We start from the raw sequence: 16,589 nt of genomic DNA, 5'->3' as shown, positions 1-16,589 counted from the left end.
TAGTGATGTGTGGCCCCCATCTGTGGCTATCTAAATCCACAGATTGGGGTCACACTGACGCTAACCAGATTTTCCTGCAAACCTGAAAGACCCCCTAGGTTTGCAGGAAAATCTGAAATCTTATATTGAAGGATTTAAATTCTTCCCAAATGAAAAAGCATTGTCTGTGCATTCATAGACAACACACTTACCTTGATTCTATAGTGGCGGCCATTGGGAGCTGCTCTGGCTGCAGTGGTGGACACCAGAACCACTGCAGGCCCAACTGTTGGCAGCCATTCTGGGCCTGGCCATAGCAGTGGCAGCCAAGGGAGCTGCTCTGGGGTGCCAGTAGCAACTTTGGGCCAGGCCGTGGGAGTAGTGGATGTCTGGAGCCACTCCAGGCCCAGCTATGGCCAACACCAGGAGCTGCTCCAGACTTGAAATGGCTCCCAGATACCTCTGCTGCTGCAGTGGGGCTCAGAGTTGCATGGTGGGGCCTGAAGCCACATGGACTCGGCAGTGGGGGGGGGGAGGAAGGGATTCTGCCTAACACTCCAGTCTCATACGACCCCACTGAGCTGGCAAGGAGGGAATCAGGCAGGGGGTGCGGGAGTCTTTGCCGCTCCCTGCTGAGCTGGCAATGAAAGATTTGGATGGGGGTTTAGGAGTCCTCGCTGCTTCCCACCGAGCCAGCAAGCCTGCTCGCCCACTGAGCTGGGAATGAGGGAGTTGGGTGATGGGTACAGGAGTCCTCTCCAACCCCCCACCCCGGAGCCAGCAGTCAAAGGAATTAGGAGGCAACCAGGGAGTCGGGTTGGGGGGCACAGCAGTCCTCAGCACCCAGTCCAGCTGACAAATGAGGGAGCCAGGTGGCAGCAGCTGTGATAGTAGGGGATAGGCTGGGAGCTGCACCATCCCAGCAGCAGTGGTGATGGAAGGAGGGATTCACCCTGCAAGTATCTCATGTAATTTTGTAAGTCTGTTATGTTCCTCTTTCCTCGTGGGCTTAATCATTTTGTTTGCCCTCTTCTGTATTTTTTTCCAGCTCTGCAGTATCCTTTTTGAGATACGATGACCAGAACTGTATGTATGTTTCCAAATGAGGAAACACTGTGGCTCAGCATGGCCATGCTTCTGAAAGTACTTCAGATACAGTGATGTCTAATGAAGACTTGCCATGTTTGATGTGCTGCTCCTTTCTTTTATTGGTTTGCACCTGTCTACAATATTTTTCCCTTCCAGTGGTAGTGGTGGTGGAAATGGCCATCAAGTTGCAGCTGTCTTGTGGTGACCCCACAGGGTTTCCAAGGTAAGAGATGAACAGAGATGGTTTGCCATTGCCTGCCTCTGCGTAGCAACCCTGGATTTCTTTGGTGGTCTCCCATCCAAGTAATAATCAGGACCGAGGCTGTTTAACTGCTGAGATGTGATGAGATTGAGCTAACCTGGGACATCACTTTCAGTAGCCATTTAAAAAAAAGACTGCTGTTTTGTATCAGCTCATAAGCAATTCCATTTACTTTAAAGCCATGTAAATAAGCTGGTCTGAAGACTACAGTCCATGATTTTATGATATCCTACAGCAAAAATGAAGGTAAGTTTTAAACACTGACTATTTGTGTTCTTCCTTGACAATTGACAATTCAAATGAGGTAACCAGTTTGTAAATAAAATTGTTGAAAAGATAGCCATCAAGCTCTAGTGTACCAAATGTTTCAACTCTGTTCCCATCTATATATATAAAAGAAAGTCCCCTCACTGTAAAATCAACGCCCAGGCCAAACTGTTTCAGCTCTGTTCCCATCTATATCTATATATAAAAGAAAGTCCCCTCACTGTAAACTCAACGCCCAGGCCAAACCGCTGGACTTAAAGACACCAAATTCGGGGAGAGCGCTCCTACCGTGGCGTAGGTGCTTGCTAAGAAGAAATTTTTAGAAGTTCGACCCCTAAGTGGGTCAAAAGGGGGGGGAAATGTGCTCCCCCCATTGATTCCTATGCGGCTGCCTGGCAGCTGACTCTGCACCCCCTAATTTCTGATTGGTCAGCTGCAGAGCTCAGTGTTCTGAGGTAAAAAAAAGCCAACAGTTACAGGGGACTGCAGACAGCTTATGACAGTTGAGGAAATCAGGAGTGGCCAAGAACCACCTGTGAGGTGCAGTAATGCTGCTGGCCCAGCCTCTCTGATGGCTTCCAACACACTCCCCCCCCCACCTCCTACACCTAACAGGCAGTGGTCTGTCAGATGCAGCAATGTGTGCAGGGTGCTTAAAGCCATGAGAGAGCCCACTTCAGCAGTAACGCCTTAGTGATCCTGCCGGCTCAGCCTCCACAATGGCTTCTAATACTCCTCCCCCCACCTCCTACACCTAACAGGTGGTTGTCTGTCAGGTGCAGCAGTGGGTACAGGGTGCATAAAGCTATGAGGGAGCCCACCTCAGCAGTAATGCCTTAGTGATCCTGCCGGCCCAGCCTCCACAGTGGCTTCTAGTCCTCCCCCCTCCTCCTACACTGGACAGGCAGCTGCCTGTCAGGTGAAGGAGAGGAGGTGGGATGCTTACAGGCGCAGGGGAGGTTTGCTCAGCAGGATTGCCTTAGCCCTGCTGCTTGCCCAGCCACTCCAATGCCTTTAAATACAATCCCCCTCAACACCAGACAGGCCGGTGTCTGTCAGGTGTAGGAGCAGGGCCAGGGTACTTTAATTCACTAGGGATGCTGCCCCAGCAGGACCACCTTAGTGATGCTGCTGGCCCAGCCTCTCTGATGGCTTCCAACACACTCCCCCCACCTCCTACACCTAACAGGCAGTTGTCTGTCAGGTGCAGCAGTGGGTGCAGGGTGCTTAAAGCCATGAGAGAGCCTGCCTCAGCAATAATGCCTTAGTAATCCTGCTGGCCCAGCCTCCATAGTGACTTCTAATATTCCCCCCCCTTACACTGGACAGGCAGCTGCTTACATCTGCTGGGGAGGTTTGCTCAGCAGGATTTCCTTAGTCCTGCTGCTGTCCCAGCCTCTCCGATACCTTTAAATACAACCCCCCCCAACACCAGACATGCGGGTGTCTGTCAGGTGTAGGAGTAGGGCCAGGGTACTTTAATCCATCAGGGATGCCACCCCAGCAGAATCGCCTTAGCGAAGCTACTGGCTCAGCCTCTCTGATGGCTTCCAACACACTCCCCCCACCACCTACACCTAACAGGTGGTTGTCTGTCAGGTGCAGCAGCGGTTGCAGGGTGCTTTAAGCCATGAGGGAGCCCGCCCCAGCAGTAACGCCTTAGTGATCCTGCCAGTCCCACCTTCACAGTGGCTTCTAATACTCCTCCCCCTTCCCACACTGGACAGGCAGCTGCCAGGAGGAGGCAACTTAGGAGTGCGGCAAAGACATTTGCACATAGTACTCCTGTGGGGCACTTAGCTGCGCAGGCGAAGTACCAGCAAGATCACCCTGAGGTGCTCAGAACAACACAGTCTCCATATGAGCAAAACAATCCAGGAACACAAGTAGAGAGGCCATCACTTTCGTGGAAGGTGGCAGGAATTGACTTAACAGACAGCTGCTTCTTAAATGGACAGTTCTAAGTTGCCTGCTCCAGAGTGAGCTCATCAAGCAGCCTGGTGATCCTAGCACCTGAGGGCAGAACCACCAGTGTGGTCTAGAGACAGGTCCTTCGGTAGAGAGAAAAAGTACGTATGTCTCACTTAATTTTTTACACTACAATCTTCTCCACTAGAATTCCTACAACAAATGTCACGTTTCAAACTTCACATTATCAGTATTATAACTGGATTTACGGAACTTAAATACTATAGCAAAGCACGGGTATCAGGCTAGTAATGTATATTTATACTGATTAAAATTAAATGCAAGCTTGACTCAGTTTGCCTTATTCAGAAAGTCAAACTAAGTATTGCAGTTCTTTCCAACTATACTAAAACATGGCATTACAGAGTATTTAGTATCTGTAGAGTATCTAGTATCTAGTTCTTTTCATTCAGAGTGAGTTTTGTTCCTTAGCTATGCAAATTCTTTTTATTTTAATATCTGTGCCCTGAGCTTGATTCACTTTGGTGGGACGTTGGCACTCCCAAGTACCACTGGAATCCATGGGATAAGTGATGACCATGTGCAATAAATCTAGTGGAGAGAGAAGAGAAGCAAAACTTTTGGAGCTGAGTATTAATAAGTCTTCAATAACCTTCACTTTTAAGAAGCAGTGCAGTCGAGGAATAGTAAAATACATAGGATTCTTAACCGGAAAATATTTCTATATCCCAGCATGGGTTGGAATGATTATTTGTCAAGGTAATCCCCGCCCCCCAATATTCACTTGTCTGGTCCATTAATTGTAACATTTCTAAATGAAGCAAGTGATAGGCAAAGCTGGAAAGAACACTGCTGTGCCATCAGCTGTCATCAAAACAAGATGCCTGTTGCCTAAAGGATGTGCAGCAAAAGCTTCTTCATCCTCATATTCCAAGAAAGAGGAGTTTATGGCCTTCCCAATAGCTTATTTTATTGTACAGTCGTCTCCATATAGACGTCTCCATATACACTCCATATACACTCCAGGCATATAGACGTCTCCATATACACTTATGGTGGTGAAAGCTTTTACATTAGTACATCGGCAACAAAAAATTATGTAGATTATTTCAAATTTGAGTACTTAATGAGTTGGATCCCACAGAAGACTTCTGTACTCACTACCATCCCTGCTCAACCAGAACAACTAAAATTATTCTCCAAACAAGAGTGATTTTATTGCTGCTTTTCAGTATGGGAGACACTGCACAAGGTATTTTTTCCGATAGTTTCAAAAACCAAATTAAATAATATGAACCATCTGTGGTACATTTCATTGCGCCATATGCACATTATTTCATCAAAAATTATATTAAAGTACTGAGCGTTGCTGCAGCTATTGTTCTACTGCTTGCACAAGCAAAGCTGCACTATTTTCTTTTATGCTCGCACATCACTGGATCAAACCCAGTGCCAAAGGGATTGGAGGGGGGTGTATATGAATTTCATTCACGATTGTCCTTTGGAAGGTATGTGTGTATGTGGAGGTTATTTTTCATGAAAACTGTAGTCTACCTAAGAGCCAGTTTGGTGTAGTGGTAAGGATCGTGGACTCTAATCAGGGAGAACTGGGTTTGATTCCTCACTCCTCCACATGCAGCTGCTGCTGTGACCTTGGGTCAGTTACAAGTTCTTTCAGAGCTGTTCTCTCGCCAGCAGTTCTCAAAAGAGCTCTCTCAGCCTCACGTACCTTACAGAGTGTCTGTTGTAGGAAGGGGAAGGGAACTGCTCTGAGACTCCTTTGGGTAGTGCAGGGTGGGCTATAAATCCAATCTCTTTTTCTTCTAATTTCAAGATGGATAGTCTGTGTGTAGCAGTAGGAAAGAGTAAGAGTCCAGTAGCACCTTAAAGACTTAACAAAATTTGTGGTAGGGAATGAGCTTTTGAGTGTCACTGCTCACTTCTTCAGTGCTCACTTCTTCAGATACCTTACTCTTTTCTGTTGATTTCAAGTTTCTCAAACGAGAAATGCACAAAAGGAAATTATACCTAAGTATTTTTCAAACTTCTTTGATATGAGAATTTTTAAAACATCTTTCTAATTCTAGCATTAGCAAACATTTTGGGAAGGCTTGATATAATTTATGGCAATTAGTCGGAACTGTTGAAAGGATTTGCAGTTTTCAGTATGAACATAACCTAGTACACTGAAAATTCATATTTTGTGGCTTCACCTGAGCTTAGCAGAAACCATCTTTATCTCAAGGAACTTCTGCTTGTGTGCTTTCCTGATTAAAAGGAAAGGTCATGTAATTTCTCCTGCGTATTCATGACTTTCCTTGAAGATTTACTAAACAGATTAGCATTCTATTTAATGGATTTAAAAGAAAAAGTGTTAAATAACGTTTTCACTGCATCTTTATTGACCTTAATATGAACCTAAAGGCAAAATTATTTGATTCATTTTCCTCAGGATATTTAAGAGAGCTTGTATTAAGGAACATATTTTTTGAATCAACTCTCTGTATGCTGCTGACTTACTGATTCTCTTGTAGATTAGACAGGATGCTTCAAATGTAGTCCTATCCTTTGAGCTGCACAGGCTGGGTGAGATTAAAATTGCTGCGAAATTCTCTATGCTGGTGCTGCTTCAAGTTACACTGGTATAGTGAAATCAGGACGACACGAGTAATATAGTTAGCATAATAGAAGAAAAAGAGCAGCCACAGCTTGGTGGTGATGGAACTGAAGAATAGGTGGTTAACACCTGTCTCCTCAGAATCCTAACAGGAACCATGACTTGGAACTCCAGGCACAAACACCAACCAGGAATTTCAATTAATAGAAAGGATGAGGAATTCTGCTCTGGTAAATCAGAAAGGGGGAGACCATATCTCAAAGCAGGACTCCTGAAAAGCCAATATATCTTCCATACTACAAGCAGTAACATGTTTGACACCCATGGCCATAGTGTCATCCTCTTCCTAGAATATGCAATTAATTCCCGTCCTCATCTCTTTCTCGTGTCTCTCTATGCAGTCACCCCCATGTTCACAGAAAAGAGGGTCCCCTAGCTAGTGTTGTGCAGTCTACAATCAAAGCTTTCAGCAGCAGTGACAAGGGGGGAACCAAATATCTCTGAGAATGCTACCATTTCCCCATGGGACTCTAGTATATGTGTGTATTACTGCCAGCCATCTAACAGGTGAAGCAATATGTAGCATGGAGATATGGCAATGGGGAAAACTGTACTTGTGTGACCCCGAAGTCTCTCATGCAGCTTTCCAAGGTACAGATGCCTGAAGGAGAACCCAGGCAGCCGCAACTCCCATTTTTTACTTTCTCATTGTGGAGTTAATTGTTCCAGCTATGACTCTCGGGGTGGTGGTCAGCTGATGGATCTTCTGTTGCTCACCTCAGATCTGCATGATAGGGCACAGAATAGGAGGGCAACTTTCTGGCAGGGCTGAAGGGCTGCATCCTGACCACACCCATACTAGTGAAGCACCCACAAGGGCTGCATGGAAGGGCCCTGCAATTGTCTCCCCCTTTCCTGGTTACTGCTGGTGTGAAATGGTGGACTGGGAGGTGATTTATGACAAGGTTGCTGGCAGCAACTACTGGTATCCAATCAAATAGCTGGGCAACAGGACGGGTATCTTGGGGCACAAGGTGGGCTGTAGTCCATAAAAGCTTGTTAGTCTGTGAGGTGAGGGGGAACTCCTATTTATTTCTGGGACATGAATGAGTCAGACAACTCCCTGATTGAACCCACTAGTTCATGGACTATTCACTTGGACTTTCACAGTCTCCAGTATTTGTCCCTAGTTTTAGCCCATCTCCTAGGATCCTATTGCGAGGGACTGAACCAGAGGCCTTGTATGACCAGGCTATGTGACTAGGGATCCTCTATGGGGAAGATTTGCCTGTCAGGCTAGGCCCCGGGACACTACACAGGCCCCATCATGGGTGTATCTTTTTTATGTTCCTATAGCTGTTTGGCTAGAGTGGCTTTCTGAGAAGATTGTGCCCTATCTCTTAGTCTACTTCTATCTTTTTACATTTAAGATATTTTGGTAAGACGTCCAACAGCAAAGCATTGGCTTGTGGAGGCTTCTGTGTGTCTGCCCCCCCCCCCCCCCCCGCCACGGTAAGAACTGAACTCATGTCCTGTTTCCTACAGCTTTGCTTATGCCCACTAAACTACTTGCTGTGTCAGGGGAGTTAGTTTTCCTTGTCTGTGGATTTTCTTCCAGTTTCCTTATAAAGCTTGCTCTCCTCCTGGAAACATCTATATAAACCTGTTGTATGCATTGTTCCGATTGTCTGCTGGAAGTGCTGGCATCACAGTAGACTTTTAACTCTTTTACTGGAAAGCTTGTTAGACCTACATGGGCACCTCCTATCCAATGGTCCATGGCAAAGTCAGATGATAGGGGTACTGATACCTGTTCAAGACCAGCTGTTTGTGCACTGCATGTGAAAGTGAATATGAACTGGATTACTTAGTGTTGTCATGGTGTTCCTGCCATTATCATAATGTGATAATTCCTTTATCCCGGGTAATGTGAATGGCATCATTAAATGTCATTGGTGGATGACATAGTTGCCAACTATTGCTGTGTTCACTCAATCTTCTGTCTATTGCCGTTATTGCACTTCTGATGATGCTCAGAAAGCATGCTAGTTATGACAACACATCCTCTACTGTAGTGGTGGCCATTTTATGCAATCACAGGATTGCCTTGTAGCCACTGTATGCAGAAGTGCCATTTATGTTCTGAAAGTTTTATGAAACGAGCTCACACAAGACATCCTATTCCCTTGCATATTTTATATATTTATGGAACGGCAAAAGTGACTAAATCTTACAATATCCAGATGTTTAAATCTCTAATGCTTAATTCAGAAAGCTGCAGGCACGTTTTTGAAAAAACAAAACAGAGTCCCAGGACTGCCTTAATGACCTTATAGCACAATCCTAGCAGTGTGACACCCTTCTATGTACGCCGTAGGACTGTGCTGCCCTGATATTCCTGCTAATCTCCAGGGGCTACCTACACAGGATTCTAAAGAAAACGTCCTGCAGTGTAAATTTCCCTCCTCAAAAATTGTGGAGGCTGATGGTACTTTAGAACTCTTTGTTTTCAAATGTAATAAATGTCCTTTTGGTAAATAATTTGTATTTTTTCATTGCTTTAATTAATGTGTTATGCACTGTTACCCCCTTCTTCCCTCCGTTATTCTCTTTTGGTATCTTCTAATCTTCCCTTATTTTTAAATTAAGCAATTCTGTTTCCGCATTGGCCAATGCATGTAGAATGTGGTCTACGAAATGAGCCAGAAGTAAAATTACTGCATATTTAATTAAGTTTATACTGGAATTTGTCTTTGATAACATTAAATTCTTCTCTTAATACTTAAAAAGCAGAACTCAACTGTATCTTCAATTGATTTATATTAATAGTTTTTTAGTGTTTTCCTAAAATTATGTGATAAAATACATTGTACTAGACCTAAATATCTAGGCAATTTACACTTATCAAAGTGTAACATAAAATTTTAATATGGGTGACTTTTTGGATCTCAGTGGGAAGATGCAAAATTTACCTACTCAGTGTTTAAAACTGGTGTATGATGCAGAAATACAGGTATTCTGGAAGCTTGATCACTTGGTCTGAAACACTGTCCTGATTAGAACGATTAATAATGTCGAGTCGAATTCGACTGGCTTTCGAGCAAGGGAACCTTTACCTTTACCTTTAAGAAGAAATATACCATTGATGCATCTGTTAGCCAAATTCCCTTGAATTATTAATTAGTCTAGGGGAAGTTATGCTTATTAATTTGGCAATAGGCAAATTAGGGTTCACACCAATGTATACAGAAGTCCCACCTTTCTGTAAACACCAGAACAGACACAGAGACTGTATTCAGTAAAATATAATGTCTTTTTACTGGGGAACATATATCATTCAAACAATACACAACCACACACACATTTATAGAACTAAGGAAGCAGAGGTGATTGATCGTTTATAGAGGGGTTATACAACCTGGTCCAGATGTGCAGAGGTCCATGGATTGTGGCCTAAACTCAGAGAGTTTAGGGGTGGACTGCCATTTTGGATTATGGCAGAAAACACATGAGCTGAGGCCATGTTTATGCTGGGATATACCCTATGGAAGACAATCCAGACCAATGGCTGGTCCTGGGGGCTGGTCTCAGGTGAGAACAATAGATTTCCTGGACCAATGATGAGTCCCAGGGGTGTGTGGCATCAGGATGGGCAAGGCCTAGATGTGACCAATGAGCTTCCAGAGAGGCAGGGTCTGGATTTAACAATAGAAGCCAGGTGCAGGGTGGCTAGTTGAATGGACTATCTGACCACTAATGGTCCTGGCCAGGATAAACAAAAGGTGGGAGACGTCCCTGATTAGCATCAGGAAGGATCGTTAATAATTTGAATGTTTGATTGGTTTATCCCGGTATCTTGAGGGACAGAGTAGAAAAGACAAGTATTCAGACAAAGAATTAAATAGACTTTAGAAATGTAGATACTTTACCTGCTAGAACTCACTGTTATTCCATAAGCATAATCTCTGTTGGGTGGAGGGGGGAGACTGGAGGCTTGCTCTGAGGTTGCCTGTCACCTGAAAATGGAGACCCCTTTTTCAGAGCTGTGGCTAGCTCTGTGTTTCAGAACCAAGAGTGCCTTCCTTAGCCTGAATTTTGTGGGTCTCTGGATCAGGTTAGAAATGGGGTGCCCCTGCTATTGGGGTTACCCAAGAGTAAAAGGCAGCGCCTCTGGCAACACATCTGCCAAACTGGGCTCCAGTCACAAAATCCAATGTCATAATCAGTTTCTTAGTTTTTGAAGAGACTTCAGACTCTCATGTTGCTTCTGAAACTGAGGGATAAAGCTTGGCCAGCTAATTCATTAAAGAACAATAACTGTCATTTGCATATCTGACTCTTCCCTGAAAATCTGCATACCTCTGTACATACCTGAGGAGAAAAGAAGCTTATATCTGACCAGCAAACCACCTTCTGTTTCAAAAAGGTGTAAAAGGTAAGGTAAACATACAAGTCCCTAATTTTATTTCTGAAAAGTGAAACACTTCCAGGCCAATCATTTGTATCCCTTGATTTCTCTCATTTATAAAGGACTTTAACAGAATTCTGTATGACTTGGAAGCAAGATGTATGAAGAAACCACAGCAGTGAGATTTGTTTTTGCTGTAGACCTATGGTTGGAACCTTTTAGGGACAGAGCCATTAACCATCACTAAAATCATCATCCTGTCTATGTCCATTAGAAGTATGGGGCAAAAAGGCTGTTTATGTTCCTGGTTACATGCTGCTGTTCTTTTTTATAAATCGGGAGAGAGAGAGAGAGATTGGTCTGGTTGTAAATAGTTTGAGTCTGGGATGGACAATGGGTGGCTTGCTGGTGACATTTGACCTACAAGATGATTTTTTTCCCCCTGTGAGTGTCTGGGGCAGTAACGGTCATTCCTAAAGTAGCTGGGAAGGTGAGTTACCTTTTTAGCTTTTATATGGGACTAGGAATAAGGCTCGTTGTGGGCTATAAATCCAATCTCTTCTTCACAGAGTCCACCATTTTCTCCAGGGGAACTGATCTCTGCTACCTGAAGAGCAGTCATAATTCTGAGTGATCTCCAGCCCCCACCCGGAGATGGCAACAGTGGTTCCCCAGGAGGGAATGGCTGGTTTGGAGGGTGGGGTCTATGGCATTGTACCTGAGGTCCCACCCCTCCTCAAACCAGGCTCCACCCCTCAAATCTCCAGGAAATTCCCAATCTGGAGTTGGCAACCCTATCTCCTTCCCAGCCTATCATCAACCTACCTTTATCTGTCCCTCTGACTTCAGCTTTTCATCTCCTCCCCCCTCCCTCCTGGACAGCAGTTGTAATTCTGAGTGATATCCAGCCCCCACCTGGAGATTGGCAACAATGGTTCCCCAGGAGGGAATGGCTGGTTTGGACATTGGAGTCTATGGCATTGTACCTGTCTGAGGTCCCACCCCTCCTCAAACCTCACTCTGTCCAGGCTCCAAATCTCTAGGAATTTCCCACCTGGAGCTGGCAACCCTATCAGGACTGGCCCCAATGAGTTTTCTCCCAAAGGCCAAAATAGGTGCGGAAAGGGTCTTTTACTGACAGAACCAAGCTTGGTTGCCTACCAACAGGCACTGAGGGGAAAGTAGGGTTGCCAGCTCTGAGTAGGGAAATACCTGGAGATTTGGGGGGTAGATCCTGTGGAGGGCAGCTTTTTTTGGGGGGGGCAGAAGGACTCAGCAGGGGATAATGCCATAGGGTCTACCCTCCAAAGCAACCATTTTCTCCAGGGGAACGGTTCTCTGTAATCTGGAGATCAATTGTAACATCGGGTGATCTCCAGGTCCTACCTGGAGATTGGCAACCCTAGGGGAAAGTCAGCCACACATCAGGGGTTGAAGAGAATGGTTTGATGGCCGCTGGCCCATCTCATTAGCCAGCCATGGTGGAGCCAAGCAGGAGAACCATTCTCAGTTTATTCTGACAGGAAAGTGGCCAAGCTGGCAGTGGGCGGGGGAGGGGGTTATGCTGAAAGTCCTTTGTCTTTTTACTGACAGAACCAATCTTGGTTGTCTACCAACAGCCAGTGAGGGAAAAGTTAGTCCCACAGAGGAGCCCAGCAGCAGACGTGTCTTCGTCAAGGGGGAGAGAACCATCTGCCAGTTATTCTGACAGGCAACAGTGGCTGAAGTGGGAGTGGGCAGGGAAGAGGAGCAGACGCAGCACCTGGCCAATGGCACGCGAGTACTTAGTGGTGGCTGACGGCCCAATGGCTGATGGAACCATACTGCACAGCCAATGGGAGAGCTGGAAATGGCCAATGTGCTAAGATAATTATTATATATAGATGATGATGGCCAGGGAGAATCCAAAGATGTGCTGTAAATTCCCCATTTCCACCTTAATACTATAGACTAATGAGAAGAAACCTCCAATACATCTTTGCCTTCTGCAGCCTTTCCTCTCCTCACCCACAGTCTTCTACCAAATGTAATGAAAGCTCGAGTATTTGATTTCTTCTGCTAGCCATACAGCCCATGCCCAGGAGGACCAAATTTGAATATCCACTTTGCCATGGAAGCCTGTCAGGTGACCTTGGGCCTGTCAGATGCTCAGCCTAACCTACCTTACACAGAGTTTACTAGGAGAATGATGCAATAGGCCACTTCGGGTCTCCACTGGGAAGAAAAGTAGGGTATAAATAAAAATTAAAAAGCTCTGCATAGGAAATTATACTGCATGCCTCCTTCCTCCCTCAATCTGTTGTTTCCCCTACTTAAACCCCGTGGGGTCGTCATAAGTCAGCTGCGACTTAGTGGCACTTTTGACACACAGGGCAGAAATTCCCATGCTTTCATCACAGTAGCTAGAATGCTGTCTATCTATGTCAAGTGTCCCCAATATAGTACCCATGGGTGCCAAGGTGCCTGCCCCGACTTCTCCTGGTACCTGCCAAACTTTTCAGAAAGTGGATGGGGCCACTGTGAGGCAGAACTCATTATTGCCTGCCCTCATTTAAATGAAAGGGTTCCCCAGCCCCCCACGACAATAGCAGTCACTCACAGACACTACAGGGTCATTAGTTGTACATTTTCCGGGCTGTATGGCTATGGTCTTGGCATTGTAAGACCTGACATTTCCTCAGAGGTATAACACAGAAAGATGGAGTACTCTTTGTGTCAAGGTGAGAAGAAAAATGGTAGGCAAGTAATTTATATCTACTCAGGAAGGTGGGGCACGGGTGAGTCATTATCTTGTAGGAGTTCCCCAGGCTGTGACATGGTAATGGAGGAGCTTTCCTGAGGAAATGCTTTTGCATATGGATTAGCTACTGGAATTCTAATCTTATCTGTAGTGCTATAGTAAAATGTAGAGCATTTTGTGTTTTTCAGGACAGGAAACCATGCCCTATTTATTTTTAAACTCTCTTCTTTCCTGCTGAAATTGTATTTATGTTTATGAATTTCAATGGCTTCCCTGTGTAATCTGACATGGTAACTGGATGTGTTGTCCAGCCTTTCAGTATCTTGGAATAAGATACGGTGTCCTGTTTGAGTTAGGCTATGTTTAGCCACTGCTGATTTTTCAGGTTGGCCCAGTCTGCGGTGTCTTTCATCTTCTTTTATTCTTGTCTGAATGCTACGCTGTGTGGTCCCAATGTAAACCTGTCCACAACTGTATGGTGTGTGGTATAATCCTGCAGAAGTGAGGGGGTCTCTTCTGTCTTTTGCCAATTGTAGCATCTGTTGTATTTTTCTGGTGGGTCTCAATAATGTTTGTAGGTTGTGTTTTTTCATACATTTTCCCATCTGATCAGTGATTCCTTTGATAAATGGCAAAACTGACTAGAGGATCAGTCAGACTGGCAAGGCACCCATACTTTCCTTTGCCAGTGTGTGATTCCATTCCCTCTTCAGGTCTGACTAACTTGCCATGGGCTTCTTTTGAAAAGCAGAGAAGGAGCTGTGTTCTGGGTCTTGGAGTCCAGGGAGCTCAGCTGTTGCATGAGCCCCTGCCTTCTTCTCCATGTTTGCTATCCTTCCGGAGGCTGGAACATGCTCTGACCAAAGCACAGATAGTACTAACCTCCACAGAACATGGGCCAGACTCTGAATAAGGCAGCTGCATGCAATTAGTTTGCAAAACAAGGAGGTAGTATTGAAGTTGGCTCCACCTCCTGTGTCAGCCATTTTGGGGTGGTGCTCAAGACCCCTTCTCACATTTTCAAAAGCGGCTGCTGATTCAAAGGATGTTGAGAACTTCTATATAAAGTAAAATGTATCCCAATGGTTTAGGCTGCAGTCAAGTGCCTTGTCATGGGCCCTGCCTTCAAAGGCAATTCATGCTGTTCCTGATGCCCTACCGTCTGAATGGAGGAGGGCTGACACCAGCCTGCAAAATACACTCAGGAGTTGATTTAAAAAAAACACAAAAAACCCTACAGCCATGTGCCCCTGAACCCTGCAGGAACGAAGGTGCCCTGTCCTCAAGGAACTGGCCCAGGTCAGCCCAGTTGATCTATAAAGCAGTCAGCGGAAGTGATATATTGGTGACTGTAGGGCAGTGCTGCACCCCAGGGAGGAGAAATTAAAGGTCGCTGTCTTGGAGACTATGGAAGAAGAATGCTTATTTCTTGTTGAGGAAAGGGCCTTCTCTTTGTGAATTCTAGCATGAGGCCGAGGAGAAGCAAAAGTTGCCCGGGGACTCTGGCTGAGCAAAGCCTGCAGCTAAACCCTTGCAGCACAAAATAGGTTTCACCAACCCTGGCCAGAACGAAAATCTCTCTCGGGACGTCCCGAGTAACTCATGCACTCAAGCTCCGACCTTAGCACCGGGGCTTGAAGAAGCACCTGCTCTCCCCTCCTTCTGCCCAGGTACGTTTTGTAACGTCCAGCCTGATGAAGAGAAGAGTTCGGCGCTGTGAAAGCGGCAGCGAGGGAACGAACGGCAGGCGCCGCCTGTTGCCCTTCCCTCCGGAACGGGCGCCGAGGCTTTTCCCGCGCGACTCGCCGGCACACCGATCCCCGAGCAGCACCCGAAGCTCGACTACCAGCTCCGCCCCGCCCCGCCCCCCCCCAAAAATAGCCACCAGTTTCCAGAACACCCCAAACTTCGTGGGTTTCACAGTGCTTTCAAGTCGTGACTTCTGCCTGCGCTTCCGCTTGCATTTCTGAAACGGCAGCCGGTGTTGTCAGTCCCAGCAGCGAATCTGTTTCGGTCCCTCCCTCGGCCATTCCAGCTCTGGGAGGGAGAAACGATTGAATTGCGATTCCGCTTGCCGGTCCAACGGTGCAGGCGCCGCGGCAGCCCGGGAGCCCATTGCCCGGCGAGCACGTGCCGCGCCGACTCCGGCTGGAAACCCCCCCCCCCCTTAATCAGAACTCGCAATCAAGCTCTTCCTGGATTTAAACCGCCGGGGAGAGATAATCCCGGGCCAAGCTGTCCCTTCGCTCTCACCCGAGATGAGCTCGGCGAGGAAGAGGAGCGGCGGTGCTGCCGCCTGGCTGCCAGCAGACCCACCGGGTCGCTCCCTCCGGTCGTCCACCGCGAGCCCGGCAGCGGCGGGAGGACTCTCTGCCTCGCCTACTAAGAAGCTGACCCGTGGCGGCGGCGGCGGGGGTGGCCTCGGGTCACAAGAGGGCGGCGGGAGGCAGCCTGGGGGAGCCCCCTCGGCCCGGAGGGAGGAGGGGGTGCGCGGCGAGGGACTGGCGAGGCGCCTCGGCTGGTCCTCCTCGCAGCTTCTCGAGGTGGCGGGCGAGAGCCGGGAAGGAGGAGGTGCGCGCCCTCCGGTCACCTGCCTGGGCTGGATTCCGGCCAGCAGGGACTGAAGGGGCGGCGGGACGAGTGGCGTTCGTCCCGCCTGGCGGCTCCGTTTGGCTCTTCCCGGCGGGGGGTTCTTCTCGCTCGGGCTTCTCGTCTGTCCCCTGGCGGCGGGCGGGCGGGCTAGAAGCGTTGCGCACCGACCGGCGCCGCTTTCTCTTCCGCCCGCCTCCCATGCTCCCCGGCGAGGCGATGGCGAAGCTCAGGGTCGCTTACGAGTACACCGAAGCCGAAGACAAGAGCATCCGCCTGGGCTTGTTCCTGATCGTCTCCGGCATCGTGTCGCTCTTCATCCTGGGCTTCTGCTGGCTCAACCCGGCCCTGCAGGACCTGCAAGGCAAAGCGGCCAACTGCACGGTGCTGTCGGTGCAGCAGATCGGCGAGCTCTTCGAGTGCACCTTCACGTGCGGCGCGGACTGCAAGGGCACCTCCCTGTACCCCTGCCTCCAGGTCTACGTCAACAACTCCGAGTCCGACGCCCCGCTGCTCCTCCACCTGGACGAGCACCAGCTCCTGGCCAACCCCAAGGTAAGCCGCGCCTCGAGGCATGTGCAGACGGCCGACGTCCCTGTGCCCCGTACTGAGCAAGGAAGGGCGGCGTGATTCCCAGCCAAGAAGTTTAAGCCCGGCGTCCCTTTGCCTTTACACTCCTGGATCCGAGCCCCCCCCCCCCCCCCACCCC

The 16,589-nt window shown here is 47.5% G+C and overlaps 1 protein-coding gene across 1 annotated transcript in view; it reads left to right on the top strand.

Moving 5' to 3' along the window:
• Positions 1-16,056: 16,056 nt before the first annotated feature.
• Positions 16,057-16,589, top strand: part of KCNMB4 (potassium channel subfamily M regulatory beta subunit 4) — a 34,026-nt gene continuing 33,493 nt past the window's right edge. Inside the window, exon 1 of the mRNA XM_015405715.1 lies at positions 16,057-16,435. Coding sequence (XP_015261201.1) covers positions 16,082-16,435 — 354 coding nt within the window. The 5' untranslated portion in view covers positions 16,057-16,081. The remainder of the gene's footprint in view (positions 16,436-16,589) is intronic.

The sequence above is a fragment of the Gekko japonicus genome, unplaced genomic scaffold (genome assembly GCF_001447785.1).
Source record: "Gekko japonicus isolate JY-2015 unplaced genomic scaffold, Gekko_japonicus_V1.1 scaffold53, whole genome shotgun sequence".
Taxonomy (NCBI): domain Eukaryota; kingdom Metazoa; phylum Chordata; class Lepidosauria; order Squamata; family Gekkonidae; genus Gekko; species Gekko japonicus.
Note: the sequence above shows the minus strand (reverse complement) of the source record. Positions and strands in the feature narration are given on the sequence as shown.